This window comes from Balaenoptera musculus, chromosome 1, assembly GCF_009873245.2.
Source record: "Balaenoptera musculus isolate JJ_BM4_2016_0621 chromosome 1, mBalMus1.pri.v3, whole genome shotgun sequence".
Classification (NCBI taxonomy): Eukaryota; Metazoa; Chordata; class Mammalia; order Artiodactyla; family Balaenopteridae; genus Balaenoptera; species Balaenoptera musculus.
Window position 1 is genome coordinate 11,623,629 of NC_045785.1, and position 18,507 is coordinate 11,642,135.

Genomic DNA, 18,507 nt, shown 5'->3' on the forward strand with positions numbered 1-18,507 from the left:
GAAAGTCCCTCGGGGTGGTGCAGAACAGCCAATGTGGATGCTGTGCCCACAGTGGGTCTGTGTCCCAGGTAAGGAACTCCAAACTTAGGAAACCGCAATCTTTGAAAGGGGCTGCTAGCAAACCTGCCCAACTTTTGCCCCAGAAGGAGCCGTTATCTTTATTATAAACATTACCTATATCCTCCCAGGCTGTTTGCCATAAAAGCATCCTTGGAAAGTTAGTGCAGGACAAAATCTTTCAATGCCTTTGCTCTGAAGATGGGTACAAACACAAAATACCCATGAAGAATCGCTTCTTAACAAAATCAACACAGTTCTGGTTTTCCAGGAACATATATCTTAGTGAAAGAGAAACAAACAGCAAACATAACTAAATAAAGGAACAAGAAAATGTCAGAGAATGATAAGTACAAGGAAGGAAACACAGCAGGGGAAAACTAGCAGGGGAGTAACATGACTGAGGGTGCCTTTAGCCAGAGTGGTCAGGTGGTTGCCCTGAGGGGGGACATCTGAGCAGAGAGAAGACCCCAGCCTTGGGGACGTCTGGGGTGAGAGCTAAAAGACAAATATGCACATGATCCAAGTTTAAGTTTTAGATTAGTGGCGTTTCCTGTGGTTTTCCTGCAGAAGAGACATTTCTTGAAAGTTTACATTTTAGATTAATTAGACTTGAATGTGTTGCTTGATAACATGGTCCTCTGCAATTGAAGATTAATAACTGAAGGCAACAGAGCATGGTTCTTTGGGAAGAAGAAATGTCTTTTCCCCTATATACATGACAGCGAACTTATTAAAAATTTATTTCTCATTATATGAAAGCAACAATATTTGTGGGACATCCACAGGCCTCAAAGTTTACAAATATAAACTATCCTGCTTATTTTTATTTCTCCTACCCCCAGGTAGGGTCTCGTCTTCCTTTCAGAGGATAGAATGCTGGTTTCAAGGACTTTCTTTTATTACATGTCCCAAGTGTCAGCAGACAGTGCAATTCCCCCACCCCTACTCTGCCCCACCAGCAACAATGGAGGTTTGTACACTGGTTACGTGCAAAGGCCCAGAGTTGTCACACACTTACTATTGTGTGACCTTAACTTCTCTGAGTCTCAGTTTCCTCATTTGTAAAGCAGGACAATACTGACACCTACCTCGCAGGGTTGTTCTGAGGATGAAAAGAGGCCATGTGTGTAAAAGGATAGCCCAGTGCCTGGCACTTAGTAGGGATTCAGTGATGAAATGATGATGGAGGTGTTGATGGAAAGCAGAGCCAGACCGGAGATCCTCTACGGTCACACCTAGATGATTTTTGTTTTTATCCACAGTCTAACAACTTCACACTTCAGTGACCTTTCAGTTGAAAAGAGACTTTTGGGACTTCCCTGGTGGCGCAGTGGTTAAGAATCCGCCTGCCAATGCAGGGGACACGGGTTTGAGCCCTGGTCCGGGAAGATCCCACATGCTTCGGAGCAACTGAGCCAGTGTGCCACAACTACTGAGCCTGCACTCTAGAGCCCGCGAGCCACAACTACTGAAGCCCACGCACCCTAGGGCCCATGTGCCACAACTGCTGAGCCCGCGTGCTGCAACTGCTGAAGCCTGCACACCTAGAGCCCATGCTCCGCAACAGGAGAAGCCACCGCAATGAGAAGCCTGCGCACTGCAAGGAAGAGTAGCCCCCACTCGCCACAACTAGAGAAAGCCTGCACGCAGCAATGAAGACCCAACATAGCCAAAAAAAAAAAGGAAAAAAAAGAAAAGAGACTTTCTTTGACATGGCATTGAGATGGATCAGAATTCAAATATCATATGAATTATCATCAACATCTTGGAACCTACTGAAGTCACTGAAATTTTTATGTTTTAGAAAACATGTATAAGATTTACTTTGAAATGCATTAAAATATAAAATGGATAGATGGGTAGATATGTGATAAAGCAAATGTAGCAAAATGTCGATTGTAGAATCTGGGTGGTGGTTATATAGAAGTTCACCATCCACTTCTTTCAACTTTTCTGTGTGTTTGACATTTTCATAATAAAATGCCAGGAAAAGAGATGTACAGAGTCTTGACCGTACAGCCAAGCTATAATCTTGATATTTTGTCTTTGGAAATCATTTTTTTTTTCAACCTAAATATATGAAGGAATGCTGTGACTTAAAAAGATAGTATCTTCTACTGCCCATTTCCTTGATGACTGACTCTTCCGCACTTTAAGAAGCTCTGTAGAAGTTGGGGTTCCTTGAGTCAAAGTTCAGAAGCCCAAGATTAATAACAGTCATAATCACAGTAGGACAAATGGGTGTTTAGTGTAGCAATCACCATTCTAGATGCTTCACATTTAATCCTCACAAAACTCTTTAGGATACAGAGTATTATTAGCCCCATTTTACAGATGAAGAAACAGAGGCATAGAGAGAGAATAACTAACTCACCCAGAGTCACAGAGCTAGTAAGTGGTGGGTTAGTAACACTGAGTACTTGATTCTGTCAGATAACTAACCCCAAACTAAGCTTAATGGGAGGTAGAGAGCAGTTATCAGTGGAATTCAGATTTGTTTGGGGTTTTTTTTTTTTTTTTTGCTATTGCTTGTTTGTGCTCTGAGTTACATAAAGGATGTCCTCTTGTTATCAGAACCAAGCTCATCTATGCCTGATATCGATGTTAAAAGGACAGTTTTAAAAATGTACGGAATTATAATTGTGATCATTGTTAAATCCAGCTATCCACTCCTACCTCTGCTGACTTCTCCTTTGGACATTTTGTTGTATTTCATTCATTCTAAATATGATATTGAATAATTAGAGGACTGTATTTTTCTAACAAAATTGTTTTCTGAAAACCTTTTATAGGTAAAGCAGAGAGTATGAAAGCCTATCTAAAGAGCGCAGGAGGCTTTTTTGTCCTGAATAAAAGCACTACGATTGGAAGGCATGAAGATTCAGACCTTGTTTTAGAGGTAAGACCTCTTCCTACCCAGTCCCCGACCCTCCCTACCCCACACGCCACCAAAAGTCCTTACTGTTCTGTGGACTCCAATCTCTTCTAAAGCACAGCCTCTGGCTAACAGTCCCAGCCTTCCTCGGTGGGCCACCAGTAACCAATCCCCGCATGTGCTGGGTCTCCCTGGCACATGTGGTGAGAACGAGCACAGTGCAAAGTGCGATGGGCCCTCTGTCCTTTGCTGACTGTGTCTGCAGTGTCCCCCCCTGATGGGGCGGTTTGGAAGGTGGGCGTAGAGCTGATGCTTGACCTTTACCTGCTCCGCGTCTGGCAGCCACGGCCACCTGAAGTGCCCAGCTTGCGCAATGGCCTCTGGCCCTTTCCAGAGCTTCTGGAGACTGTGGGCCCCTCAGAACCCTCCTCCGCCCCCGCCCCTCCAAGTAGTAAATCAGGGTGAGCCCCGGGCGTGGCCTCAGCGCTCTCTCATTTCATTTCATTCTCTGAATTAGCTGTGGCTTGGTCCACAGTCCCAGCTCATTGACAGCCAAGGAAGTTGGAAGAAATTGTAAGCAAGGAATTATAAAAACAGTGGCTTTTGAGCCTTTTAAAATTTTGAAAGGGATGAAAATATTGAAGCAGAAAGAGAAATGCAATGGAATCCCTTTATGACTGTGAAAGGCAGACCTCTCTCAGACTTCACTCAACAGATTTTTTAAAACTTTTTTATTTTGAAATAATTATAGATGCACAAATGGTAGAGAGAATGGCACGAAGCGTGTGTGGAGTTCTGTGCCACTTTATCACGTGTGGATTTGTGTGTGGCCATCAAGATATAGAAGTATTCCATCATCAGAGATGTCCCTTGTGATGCTCCTTTTACAGTCACAATTCCTCCTCCCACCGTCGTCCCCACGCCCCGACAACCACTAATCTGTTCTCCGTCTCTATAATTTTCATCATTTATGTATGACCTTTGCGATTGATTTTTTTTTTTTGCTCAGTGTAATGCCCTTGACATCCATTTAGGTTATTAGCTTGTTCTTTTATTGCTGAGTAATAGTCCACGGTATGGACGTATCACCTATGTTTAACCATTCACTTTTTGAAGGACATTTTGATTCCATTTGGGGCTCTTACAAATAAATCTACTGTAAACATTTGTGTACAGGTTTTTGTGTGAACATAAGTTTTTATTTCTCTGCGATAAATGCTCAGGAGTATGATTGCATGGATTAACATATATGTTAATATATATTCCGTTTGTAAAGAAACTGCCAGGCTTATCCAGCGTGGCTGTACCATTTTTCATTCCCACCAGCAATGTATGAGACACATCTTCACCAGCAATTAGCATAAACACTGTTTTTCATTTTAGCTGTTTTAGTAAGTGTGTAGTGGTATCTCATCATAGTCTTAACTTGCATTTCCCAAACTGATAGTGATGTTAAATGTCTTTTCATGTACTTATTTGCCTTCTGCATATCCTCTTCGGTGAAATATCTCTTCATGTCTTTTAAGCATTTCTAATCGAATTGTTTGGTTTTTTACCATTGAGTTTTGAGAATTCTTTATGTATTTTAGATATGAGTCCCTTGTCAGATAGATGGTTTGCAAATATTTTCTCCCATCCATAGCTTGTCTTTTCATTCTCTTAGCAGAATATTTCACAGAGCAAAAGTTTTAACTTTTGATGAAGTCCAGGTAGTTATTTTTTTTCTTTTATAGATCATGCTTTTAGTGTCATGTCTAAGAACATGCCACCAAGTCCATGACCCTGAGGATTTTCTCGTATGTTTTCTTCTAAGTGTTTTATAGTTTTATGTTTAAATCTATGAACCATTTTGGGTTCACTGTTGTTTATGATGTGAGATTTAGGTCAAAGTTCACTTTTATTGCATGTGGATATTTAGTTGTTCCAGAACCATTTGTTGAAAAGACTATCCTTTCTCCATTGAATTGCTTTTGCAAGTTTGTCAAAAATAATCTGGCCATACTTTCTATGGGGGCTATTTCTTAGTTCCCTATTATGTTTCATGGATCTATGTGTCAATCCCTCTACCATTATGACACAGCCTTGATTACTGTCGCTATATAAGTCTTAAATCAGATAGAGTGATTCCTCCCACTTTTCTCTTCTTTAAAAAAAAATTTTTAACCTATTCCAGTTTCTTTGCCTTTCCATTTACATTTTAGCCTAAGCCTGTCTACACATACAAAATATCATGCTGTAATTTTGATTGGAATTGTGTTTAATCCTATATATCAATGTGCGAATAATTGATATACTCCTACATTGTCTTCCAATTCATGAACATGGTATATTTCTCCATTTATTCAGTGTCTCTCATGAGTGTTTTGTAGTTTTCAGCGTACAAGTCCTGTACATGTTTTGTTAGATTTACACTTAAGTATTTCTCTCTTTTTTTTTTTGACTGATTGTAAATGGTATTATATTTTTAATTTTGGTGTCCACATGTTCATTGACAGTATATAGAAATACAGTTGATTTTTGTATGCTTCTTGGTATTTTGCAACCTTAACTGAACTTTCTTATATAAGGGCTTTTGTAGATTTCTTGGGATTTTATACATAAGCAATCATGTCACCTGCAAATAAGAACAGTTTTATTTCTCCTTTCAGAAAAGGAGATCTGAATGCCTTTAATTTTTTTTTCCTTGCTTTATTTCCCTGGTTAAGACTTCCAGGACTCTGTTGAACAAGAGCAGTGTATAAATCTTTATATTCGCTTGTTCCTGACCTTAGGGGAAAGCAGTCAGTCTTTCACCGTTAAGTACAAGGTTAGCTGTAGGGTTTTCATACATGTTCTTACGAAGTGAGAAATTTCCCCCTTTATTCCTAGTTTTCTGAGAATGTTTATTGTAAACTCAACAGATTTAAAGATAACTCCATGAACCTCCCCATGAGATTCTCCTCCATGATGTGGTCTCCCTTCAAGGACACAGAAAATCTGTGCAGTGTGCAAAGTGGGAGGAAAAAGAAGAAGAAGAACTGTAGTTTCTTCTTTATCCTAACAAGGCATAGATTTGGGGTAGTTTTATTTCCTGTCTGGCTAAAGTAGAGACAGAGATCTCTGTTTTGAACCTGACTATGCTTTAGAAAACTGTAGTAATTTTTAAAAGCACAGGCTTTGGAGATAGACAGACCTGGGTTTGAATCTCATTAGGCTACTTTATGACTGAGTGACTTCAACCAAATTACTTAATCACTCTGAGCTCATTTCCCTGTCTGTAAACCTCTTACCTCACAGGGTTATTCTGAGGATTAAGTGAGAAATGCACATAAAGAGCCTGGCATGTGGTGCTCAGTAAATGACACAATGATCATTATTATGGTCTCATAAAACAGAGACTGAGAAGAATCCTCAGAGGGGCACAGGGTTGAGATGAGGATCCACTGACATTAATAAGCCATTTGGAAAAGGGAACCAATGAGGACAGTTATTAACTAGACAGAAATTGAGTTGCATTCATTGTGTAAAAATAATTGACTGCTTACTGCTCCTCGGACTTAGCTTAAGAAATACGTCACTGCCGCCAGCTATAGTCACGTTGATTTATGAAGGAATCAGTTGCATTTCCAGAAGCACGAGCTCATTTTGGCTCCCTGGAGGACAGGTGATACATGAATTGCCAAGCGTTTGGGGGATAGACTTTTGATGGGCGCTTCTGTCTTCTCTTAGACACATCATCTTCCCAAAGCTTAAATGGGTTTGGGAGAGGAGATTTGCTCTGAAGAGGGGTGTGGGGACATGGGTCCATTTTGAAGAATTGAAACCTACAGACATGTCAACATTTTCCAGTTTTATAAAATAAGACAAGGTAAAAATTGCCCCTCTGCTGACTTCACTGGGCCTTTCTGATCAGAAGAATCACCCCTGATCAGCTATGAGCCATCCCGAGGAATAATTCAGCAGTCAATTTATAGTTTATGTTATTGAGGCCACTAGAAGTCATTCCACTAAATAAAATTCAGGGATATATATTAATAAAAAGTCATCCTCGCAATTACCCAGAGGTTACATCTAGCAAATAAAAAAGATTGTTTGTTTTATTTACCTGGATCAATCCTAAAGAATAGGCTGACATGTTGTTTTGACTGTTGGTATCGTAGTATTTTGACATCGTTTACTCTTTCCGATAATGGAAAGTAGTTACATGCTTCTTGTTTTTAAAAATTGGGAGAAAGGAAAATATAAGGAAGGAAATAAAAGTCACTTGTAATCATTTGGCTCAGGGAAAAATCAATATTGATATTTGCAGGGTTTTACCGTCCAGACTTTTTTTCTATATCCTGTAAGGAGTTTGGTTCCCTAAAGGCAATAGGAAAACTGTTTATAGCCAGGCGAGTTAGAACTGTTTATAGTCCACAGTGATAACTGTTGTTATCACTCATTCATTGCACAGTATTTACCCAGAGCCTCAGCACTGAGCCAAGTCTAGGGGTACAACGATGGCAGAACTGGACATGGTCCCTGCAGTCAGGAAGCTGCCAGGAGAGAGAGAAATAAGTCAAATGATCCCACAAAGGTGTGACTAATTCCATTCCAACATTGGGGCTGTAAAGGAGAGGAATATGGAGGACAAGGAGGACTTAACTAGACAAAAGGAGAAGGGAACGGCATGTGCAAAGGCCCTGGGGTAGAAGAGCGTATTGTGAGCCCAAGGGACTGAGAGAAAACCAGGGCGTCCAGAAGTCAGAGTGGGAAGGAGGAGGGCTAAGTGACAAGTAGGCCTCCTTCATGTCACCATAAGGGTTTTGATCTTTATCTGAAAAGCAATGGGAAGAAGGCTTGAAGGATTATAAACAAGGGGAGACCTGCCAGTGAACATCCCGGCTGCTGTGTGCAGACGAGCCATCAGGAGCTCTATTCACAATCTCCCCTCTCCCATTTTACACAGCTCAAATGCCTCAGCCTTGCTCATTTCACAGCTAAACCTTGCGAGTTATAATTTATATGATTTGATGTGCCTTGTAAACTGTAATTTTTAGAGTTGGATATGGCTGTTATTTAACCTCTGCTGAGAAAGGGGCTCAATTCTTCCAGAATGAAGAAACACCAAGCCAGTGGTTGTTGGATTTTCCATATGTTTAAGAGTGGTTGTTAAACATGAGCTCCTAGACATTCTGACCCAGTGGGTTTGGGGTAAGGCCCAGGAATCTTCACATTTATATGCTCCCCAGGTTCAGGTGGGGGGAATGGAGTCCCCTGGAGTTTGTTCCAGGACCACACTTTGAGAACCCCACCATCAGTGCTCCCTCCCTCTCCCTTCTTGATCAGTAGTGCTTCTTCCCTTCTGATGTTCTGGGAGCTCCTGCTTGTGTGTGTGTGTGTGTGTGTGTGTGTGTGTATTATTTCAATAAACTTTGTTTTGAGGACAAGAGAAGTGAAGTTTAAACAATGAAGGGCTGACTGACCCTCCCCCCTCCCCAGGGACTCCCCCAGTCCCACCCTGGGGAGGTTCCAGGATCCCTAGAAGACTGAGCTCTAGGACAGCCCAAGTCAGCGCAGGGCTGCAGCTGGGAGGGGGGAGATGGAGGAGAAAAAGAAAGAACAGACATGACAGGGGGATGAAATGCTGGTGTCCGCACCTCCACCCTCGGTGGTCAGTGTCCTGCCAGCCGGCTCCTTTCTCATGGGCGGAGCCATCTCTCCAGCCTGTGTCAGCCCTTCTCATGTGGGATCTGAGGGTCGTGAAGCCAGACTGATCTCACACACACACACCGGATCCCGCACAGCCAGGTGACTCTCGTGCCTTTTCCTGGCTGCTGCCAGTTCTGGGCTGCCTCTCAGAAAAGAACCAGAGCCTACATCATAATCTTGTTTATTATTATTAAACAAGGCTGCTGGGATTGTCCTAGTATTTGCATCATTTCGCGGACGTGCAGGTATGTCCGCTCTGTCAAAGGACACATACAGCTGTAACTCTGATGGGCATGGCCAAATTGCCCACCAGAGGTTCCCGGATGTGGTGTCCTGCCAGCAGTGGACGCCCGTCTCCCACTCCCTCCCCAGCCTAGGGTGTTGTCCACCCATTGGATCTTCACTGATCTACGGGGTGAAGTATGGTACCTGTGTCACTTTAACTCACATTTCTCTTATTCTAAGCGAACACCTACATTTTGAGACATAAGGTGACAGGAGGACTCTCTGTGGGGAAATCCACGGAATGAAACAGGCCTGGGAGGGTGCACTTGCTGTCTCCCCATCTGCATCCCGCTTGTCCTCAACCTGGGTCGTGCTCCCGTCCCACCCCCTCCCTCACCCCCACCTCACCCCTGGCTCCTCCCCAAGTGCTCCTCGCTCTGGGGGTTCACCTATTTGGTCTCGCCAGTCCTCAGGGAATTTTGTGTCCCCTGTTTGGGAACTGGAGGCTGATTTCATTGGTCAGTTCCCACCACAGCAATTGATGGGCCTAGTTTCTCACCGGCAGATGGAGGGCTTCCAAGAGGAAAAAGTTCAGAGGAAAGGGCTAGATCGTGATCTCATTTTTCTCATTTTTTTATTGTGGTAAGATATGCATAACATAAAATTTACCATCTTAACCACTTTTATTAAGTGTACAGTTCAGTGGCATTAAATATATTCACACTGTTGTGCAACCGTCACCCCCATCCATCTCCAGAACTCTTTGAATCTTGCAGAACTGAAACTGCACCCATGAAACAACAACTCCCCATGCCCCCCCATCCCAGCCCCCAGCAACCACCATTCTGCTTTCTGTCTCTATGACCTTGACTACTCTGGGTATCTCATGTAAGTAGAATCATAACAGTATTTGTCTTTTCGTGACTGGCTTCTTTCACTGAGTATAATGTCTTTAAGGTTCATCCATGCTGTAGCATGTGTCCAAATTTCCTTCCTTTTTAAGGCTGAATAATATTCCATTGTGTGGATTCACCACATTTTGTTTATTCATTCATCTACCGATGGACACTTGGGTTGTTACCACCTTTTGGCTGTTGCAAACAACGCTATGAACGTGGGTGTATAAATATCTCTTCAAGCCCCTGCTTTCAGTTCTTTGGGATATATACCCAAAAGCAGACTTGCTGGATCATATGATAATTTTATTTTTAATTGTTTGAGGAACCGCCATGCTGTCTTCCATAGTGGCTGCACCAATTTACATTCTCACAACAGTGCACAAGGGTTCCCCTTTCCCTGCGTCCTCACCAACACTTATTTCCTTTTTTTTTTTTATAGTAGCCATTCTGATGGATGAGATGAAAGAAAGATCATAATCTTTTGAACAGCATACGTAATACAAACAGCTACAGCATACATTTATGGACTACTTACTGTATTTCACATGGCTTTATACATCATCTATGTATGTTCTGTATATATATTTATAGAATTATATCCTCAAAACAAATCCTGTGCAGGTGAGAACTACTATTATCATTATTATCCTCATTTGAAGACATGGAAATGGGACTCAGAAAGGTTAAGGAACTGGCCCAAATCACACAGCTAGTCGGGGGAGGTGGGGCTGAGTTTCAGACTGAGCTGACTCAAGCTTCTAAAAAAAGAAGCTTCACTTTTCGAGTGTAAATTTAGCTTTGGGAACATCTACTATCTAAATTGGAAATTCTCAGTAAGTTAACTGAGATAACAAGATTATTGACTAAGCTAGGGAAATTCCACCCTGTGGAATCCAGAATGGGGGTTGTCAGTGAAATGTGAGATGAATGGTCTCGTGATCCTCATTCATGCAACAGACTGAGGTGGCGCCATCTAGGGGGCGATTTGGGTAAAGAGGAGATGTTGACCTGGTGCTTTCCCAGGAAGAGGAGCATTGGGGCTGTTAAGTGGGGGCCCAGCCAGAACCACCACTCATCTCTCCAATCCAGCCAGAGTAAGTTCTCTGCTTATAAGGGCTGGTGGGATTCGATTAGTCCCACCTGGATAACCCAGGATAGTCTCCCTCTTTTTTTTTAATTTTTTTTTTTTTTTTTTTTGGCTGTGTTTGGTCTTCATTGCTGAGCACAGGCTTTCTCTAGTTGTGGCGAGCGGGGGCTAATCTTTGTTGCGGTGCACGGGCTTCTCATTGCAGTGGCTTCTCTTGTTGCGGAGCACGGGCTCCAGGCGTGCGGACTCAGTAGTTGTGGCACGTGGGCTCAGTAGTTGTGGCTCGTGGGCTCTGGAGCGCAGGCTCAGTAGTTGTGGCACACGGGCTTTGTTGCTCCGCGGCATGTGGGATCTTCCTGGACCAGGGCTCGAACCCGTGTCCCCTGCATTGGCAGGCGGATTCTTAACCACTGCGCCACCAGGGAAGTCCCTAGTCTCCCTCTTTTAAGAGCACTGATTAGTAACCTTGACATCTGCACAGTCCCTTTTGCCACGTAATGGAGCATATTCCCAGGTTCCGGGGATCAGGGCATGGGCATTTTTGGGAGACCATTCTGCCCACCACATTAATACTACCACCGGACTGGACCGTTGCTTTGGGACTGGTTTGAGAGCTTTCTGGAAGAATCAGTAGGATCAATGCCACAGGCCGTGGAGAAAGATGGCTGGATGAGCTGGAAGGTGATAATACCATTACCAAGAGGGGAGGAAGCAGGATTGGCTGAGTGAGCGCCTCAACATTCAGGAAGCAGCCAGGTAGTTTGGGGCCTGGAGATGAACCAGGGGTTGGAAATACACATCCGTGGATCGAGGGGGTGGTACAGCGGCCCCAGCCCATGGACAGAGTGAGGAGGAAATGGACATCTGAGGGGAGAGGGGGCCGGCGTGGAGACCTGGAAGCAGTCAGAGAGGTGAGGGAGCCAGAGAGCTGTTGCCAGGCTGGGGGTATTAATAACAGAGACAGCTTGCTTTGTGCCAGGCACTGTTCTTGGCACTTTCGAGTGTATTAACTCATTTCATCCTTAGGAGGTTAGTGTTGTTTGCCCCACTTTACAGATGAGGGCGTTGAGGCACAGATAGGCTGAGTATCCTGCCTGAGGTCACAGAGGGAGGCTGGGGCACTGGGAACCACGGTCGGGCAGTCTGATTTCAGGACCAGCCTCTCCTGAGGCCTTGCCGGTCCGCAGGGCTCTTCCGGGGAGAGCAGGGAGGAAGGATCCAGCTGATGGGGAAGCAGAGAAACTTCCTCTTTCCTTCCACGCCCAGACTCGTCGTCTCACCAGCGCCTGGCCATTTCCTCATATCCTTATTCTTTTGAAAACCCCATTTTTTTATTACTTCTGCACTACATCCCTTTCCTGAGGCAGTGGGGGGATGGGCCTGGGGGATGGGATAGCCAAGAACCAAAAGGTTAAAAGAAACAGATAAAACACACACACACACACACACACACGAGTTAATTTCAAAAATGTTATGCCACTCCTTTGAACATTTCACCAAGCAGTACCTTTTGTCAACCTACAAAGCCCAGCTTATCAAACTCATTTTTGCTGCTCAGGGAGCAACCAAACAGAAGCAAAGAACCATGCCCCAGGCTGCACAGCTGGAAGATAGCAGAGGTGGGACTTGAACTCAAGGCTTTCTAACTCCAGAGCCCATCCTCTTGCTCATAATAGAGAACATTTCACATTTGCCATATGTTCTCTTCTAAGTGCTTTTGTATGTATTATATCATTTATGCATCACCAGTAACTTATAAGACTGTCCTTTTGTTACCTTACAGATGAGGAAACTGAGGTATCACTTGCCCAAGGTCACCCTGCTAGGAAGTAGGAGAGCTGGACTCGAGCCCAGGCCACCCGCCTCGAAAGCCAGTCTAATAACCACCACATTGTCCTGCTTCCCCAACCCCTGAACCATCAGGCCACGTGCCTCTCTCTGACAACTGTGTCAAATGTCACAGGGAGGCCGAGAGCCCGAGGAGCCCCCGAGGGCAATGGCAGTGGGTTGAGAACCCATCGGGAAAGGAACACCCTTGAAGCCATTTGACAACAAAGGAAAGGAAGGGGGAAGGGGAGGCGTTTCTAGGCCGGGGGGATGGTAAGCACATTCACAGGTTAGACAGAAGTTACACTGTCAAGATGAGGATGCAAAAGAGGAGATCGCTGAGGAGAGGGACCAGACCAGGGTGGGATGAAGGCAGGACCACCCGGAGGCCCTTGGCAGCTAAGAGAAGCCTCGAAGTTCCCATCCAAGAGCTTCCCCATACCTGGGAAGTCCAGGTCCTGGCAGGGAACTGAAGGCACATTCACAGGGGTGTGGAGTGATGGAGGGGAGTCTCATGAAGGGACTCCATAGGGAGTGGGCAGGGCTCAGAGAAACCACAAAGGATAGTGCAGGGCCCAGAGCTAGCATGAGTGAGGACCGTTCCCACCCCCAGAGCTGAGCGGTGAGGGGCAGGGGCATTTCCTGGGACCCGGAGACCCCGAGGGCTGGGTAGAGTCCTCTGAGGGAAGCTGTGTGGCCCCACAGAAAGGAAGCCAGGGGAGTAAGTACCCCAACCTCTCTCCCTCCTGCTCTGATCTCTAACCCCCTATTGGCCAAACCCAACCAGAAACCAGAGACAAGGAGCCCATCAGCCCATGGATGCAGCTGCGCAGGTGGGCCTGCTGGGCAGGGGGCACAGTGGAAAGGGATGGAGGAGCATCGGGAGAAGCAGATGGAGAAGGCCCGGCAGGTGCAGGAGGTGAAGACCTGGGAGGCTGTTATCAAAGTAGAATGAAAAGCCTGAGACCAGGGACCTGCGGGCTGGGGGGCCCAAAGGGCGCTGGGCCAGCCTCAGGACAGAAGTGTGAGGGTGGCAGGAGGGTTTGGGGGCCAGGATAGACTTGAAGGAGCTGGTGAGCTTGAGCAGGGCCCAGGCTGGGTGAGTGGAGGGCATGACCCACAGGGAGGGGAGGGGGAGCAAAGGCTATGTGACTCAAGGAGAGGACGAGAGAGAGGATAAGGAAGGCCGGGATCGGGAGGTTATGGTCTGAGATGGGGCTTCCCAGTTCCAGGTGATGCAAGGTTGAAACCTAGCTCCAGAGGACGGTTCCAGGGACACGTCGAACCTCAGCGACAACGTCAGCGAACCTCAGGGCAGCGTCATAACTCAGTCAGCTTCCGGAGGAGGCTTCCTCAAAGCACAGGAGTCATCGGAGCAGATGGTCGTTGTTAATAGATGTTTAAACGTCTCAATATTTTACGGACTCACTATATACTTTTTAAAGATATTTAAAATGCGGGAGCCTTTAAAAAATGCACTTGTTTTCTATATTAGGTTCTGCCTGTCTCCTCTCTCATTATTAAATCACTCTCTACTCTGAAAATCACAGGGTACAAATCAAAGGTACAGGTTTTGGAATTAGACTTGTGTTCAAACCCTGACATTGCCCTGTGCCAGCATCTTGATGTTGACTGAGTCACTTCATCTTAGCCATTTTTTAAATCGTGGTAAAATACATATAAATTTTACCATCTTAACCACTTTTAAGTGTACAGATCAGTAGTTGTAAGATATTCACATTGTTGTGCAACCAGTCTCAGAATTTTTCATCTTGCAAAACTGAAACTGTACCCATGAAACAACAACTCCCTGTTTCCCCCTCCCCCAGCCCCTGGCAACCCCCATTCTATTTTGTTTCTATGAGCTTGACTACTCTATGTACCTCACATAAGTGCAATCATACAAAATTTGCCTTTTTGTGACACTTATTTCACATAATGTCCTCACGGTTCATCCATGTTGTAGCATGTGTCAGAATTTCCTTCCTCCTACACTGAATAATATTCCACTGTATGGATGGACCACATTTTGCTTATCCAATCATCAGTCAGCGGGCACTTGGGTGGCTTCCACCTTTTGGCAATTGTGAATAATGCTACTATAAACATGAGTGTACAAATATCTCTTTAAGTTCCTGCTTTCAATTCTTTGGGGTATATACCCAGAAGTGGACTTGCTGGATCTTATGATAATTTTATTCTAAATTTTTTGAGAAGCCGCTATACTGTTTTTCATATCAGCTGCACCATTTTACATTCTCAGCAGTGCATAAGTGTTCCACGTTCTCTACATCCTTGCCAACACTTGTTATTTTCTGTTGCTGTTTGTTTGTTTTGATAGTAGCCATCCTAATGGATGAGGGTGGTTCTCACTGTGTTGTTGAGTTGCATTTCCCTAATGACTAGTAATGTTGAGCATCTTTTTATATGCTTGTTGGACATTTGTATATCTTCTTTGGAGAAATGTCTATTCCAGTTCTTTGCCCATATTTGATCAGGTTATTTGGGGGCGTTTTTTGTTGTTGTTGTTGAGTTATAGTTCTCTATATATTCTTCATATTAACCCATTTTCAGATTGTGATTTGCAAACTATTTTCTCCCATTCTCTAGATGGCCTTTCACCCTGTTTATTGTGTCCTTTGATTCACAGAAGTTTTAAATTTTGATATAGTTGAATTTATCTATTTTACTTTTGCTGCCTATGCTTTTGGTATCATATCCGAAAAAGCACTGCCAAATCCAATGTCATAAAGCTTTCCTCCTTGTGTTTTCCTCTAAAAGTTTTATAGTTTTAGACTACGTTTAAGTCTTTGATCCACTTTGAGTTAATTTTTGTCTTAGGGTGTAAGGTAAGAGTTCAACTTAATTCTTTTTGCAGTTTTTCCCAGCATCATTTGTTGAAATATTGTTCTTTCCCCATTGAATAATCCTTGGCACCCTTGTCAAAAATCATTTGACCATAATGCAAAGTTTATTTCTGTGCTCTATATTCTATTCTATTGGTCTATGTGCCTGGCCTTATGTTCGTGTCCACAACTGTTTTGATACTGTACCTTTGTATGCAGTAAGTTTTGAAATCAGGAAGTGTGAGACCTCCCAGCTTTGCTTTTCTTTTCAAGATTATTTGGCTATTTGGGGTCCACTGAGATTCCATATGAATTTTAGGATGGCTATTTTCTATTTCTTGCAAAAAACTGCTATTGGGATTTTTGATAGGGATTGCATTGAATCTGTAGATCCTTCTGGGTAGTAATGACATCTTAACAATATTAGGTCTTCCAACCCATGAATACAGGGTGTCTTTCCATTTATTTGTGTCTTTAATTTCTTTCAGCAGCACTTTGTGGTTTTCAGTGTACACATCTTTTACCACCTTGGTTAAATTTATCCCAAAATATGTTATTCTTTTTGATGCTATTGTAAATGAAATTATTTTCTTAACTTCCTTTTCAGATTGTTCATTGTGAGCATATAGAAACACAACTGATGTTTGTGTGTTGATTTTGTATCCTACAACTTTGCTACTGAATTTTGTTTATTAGTTCTAAGAGGGTTGTGGTTTTTCATGGACTCTTTAAGATTTTGTACATGTAAGATCATGTTGTCTGTGAACAGAGATAATTTTACTTCTTCCTTTCCAATTTGGATGCCTTTATTTCTTTTTCTTGCGTAATTGCTCTGGCTAAGACTTCCAGTACTTTGTTGAATAGAAGTGGCAAAAGCAGGTATCCTTATCTTATTCCTTTTTTTTTTCTTCATTACTCTTCTTTATTTATTTGTTTATTTATTTATGGCTGTGTTAGGTCTTCGTTTCTGTGCAAGGGCTTTCTCTAGTTGTGGCAAGCGGGGGCCACTCTTCATCACGGTGCGCGGGCCTCTCACTATCACAGCCTCTCTTGTTGCGGAGCACAGGCTCCAGACACGCAGGCTCAGTAATTGTGGCTCACAGGCCCAGTTGCTCCATGGCATGTGGGATCTTCCCAGACCAGGGCTCAAACCCATGTCCCCTGCATTGGCAGGCAGATTCTCAACCACTGCACCACCAGGGAAGCCCCCTTATCTTATTCTTGATCTTAGAGGAAAAGCTTTCAGTCTTTCACCTTTGAGTATGATGCTACCTGTGGGCTTTTCATATTTCACCTTTATTATGTTGAGGTAATTTCCTTCTATTCCCTGTTTGTTGAGTGCTTTTATCATGAAAGAGTATTGCATTTTGTCAAATGCTTTTTGTACATCAATCGAGATGATCATTTTTTTCCTTCTTTCTGTTAATGTGATGTATTACATGGATTGATTTTCATATGTTGAACCATCAAGTCTGCATTCCAAGAATAAATCCCACTTGGTCATAGTGTATGATCCTTTTAATGTGCTGTTGAATTCAGTTTCCTCATATTTTGTTGAGGATTGTCTTATCAGCGTTCATAAGAGATATTGGTCTGTAGTTTTCTTGTAGTGTCTTTGTCTGGGTTTGGTATCAAGGTAATGCTGTCCTCTCACTTCACCTTTTGAGTCTCAGCTTCTCATATCTAAGATGGAGATAATAATAGAACCCCTGTTTAGGGCTGTCATGCAGATTAAATGAAAGAATGCACACAAAATGCTTCAGCAGGGCCCAGTTCACAGGAAGCCCTCAAAATATGTTAGATGATGATGAGGATAATAATAATAATAATAAATAAATAACAGTTCATCTCATAGTTGGACAGCTCAGTAGGATGGAGCTTATACAGTCAGTCTGTATTAGCAGCAGGGCATCTGTCCAGTAGTAGCATTTAGCAATTTTCCAAGTAAAGGGAGCGAGTGATTTTTTTGTTTGTTTGTTTGTTTGTTTATACTGCAGGTTCTTATTAGGCATCAATTTTATACACATCAGTGTATACATGTCAATCCCAATCGCCAATTCAGCAACACCACATCCCCACCCCACCGCAGTTTTCCCCCCTTGGTGTCCATATGTCCATTCTCTACATCTGTGTCTCAACTTCTGCCCTGCAAACCGCTCATCTGTACCATTTTTCGAGGTTCCACATACTGCATTAATATACGATATTTGTTTTTCCTCTTTCTGACTTACTTCACTCTGTATGACAGTCCTAGATCCAATCCACTTCTCAACAAATGACTCAATTTCGTTCCTTTTTATGGCTGAGTAATATTCCATTGTATATATGTACCACTTCTTCTTTATCCATCGTCTGTTGATGGGCATTTAGGTTGCTTCCATGACCTGGCTATTGTAAATAGTGCTCCAATGACATTCGGGCGCATGTGTCTTTTGAATTATGGTTTTCTCTGGTTATATGGCCGTAGTGGGATTGCTGGGTCACATGGTAATTTCTATTGTTAGTTTTTATTAAGGAACCTCCATATTGTTCTCCATAGTGGCTGTATCAATTTACATTCCCACCAACATGCAGGAGGGTTCCCTTTTCTCCCACACCCTCTCCAGCATTTGCTGTTTATAGATTTTCTGATGTGCCCATTCTAACAGGAGTGAGGTGATACTCATTGTAGTTTTGATTTGCATTTTCTCTAATAATTAGTGATGTTGAGCATCTTTTCATGTGCTTTGTGGCCGTCTGTATGTCTTCTTTGGAGAAATGTCTATTAGGTCTTCTGCCCATTTTGGATTGGGGTGTTTGTTTCTTTAACATTGAGCTGAATGAGCTGTTTATATATTTTGGAGATTCATCCTTTGTCCGTTGATTCGTTGCAAATATGTTCTCCCCATTCTGGGGTGTCTTTTCGTTCTTGTTTATGGTTTCCTTTGCTGTGCAAAAGCTTTGAAGTTTCATTAGGTCCCATTTGTTTATTTTTGTTTTTATTTCCATTACTCTAGGAGGTGGATCAAAAAAGATCTT

The 18,507-nt window shown here is 43.2% G+C and overlaps 1 protein-coding gene across 1 annotated transcript in view; it reads left to right on the forward strand.

Annotated features, from left to right (window-relative positions):
* Positions 1 to 901: 901 nt before the first annotated feature.
* FHAD1 (forkhead associated phosphopeptide binding domain 1) overlaps positions 902 to 18,507 on the forward strand; it is a 144,928-nt gene continuing 127,322 nt past the window's right edge. Inside the window, exons 1-2 of the mRNA XM_036826732.1 lie at positions 902 to 1,030; positions 2,853 to 2,959. Coding sequence (XP_036682627.1) covers positions 934 to 1,030; positions 2,853 to 2,959 — 204 coding nt within the window. The 5' untranslated portion in view covers positions 902 to 933. The remainder of the gene's footprint in view (positions 1,031 to 2,852; positions 2,960 to 18,507) is intronic.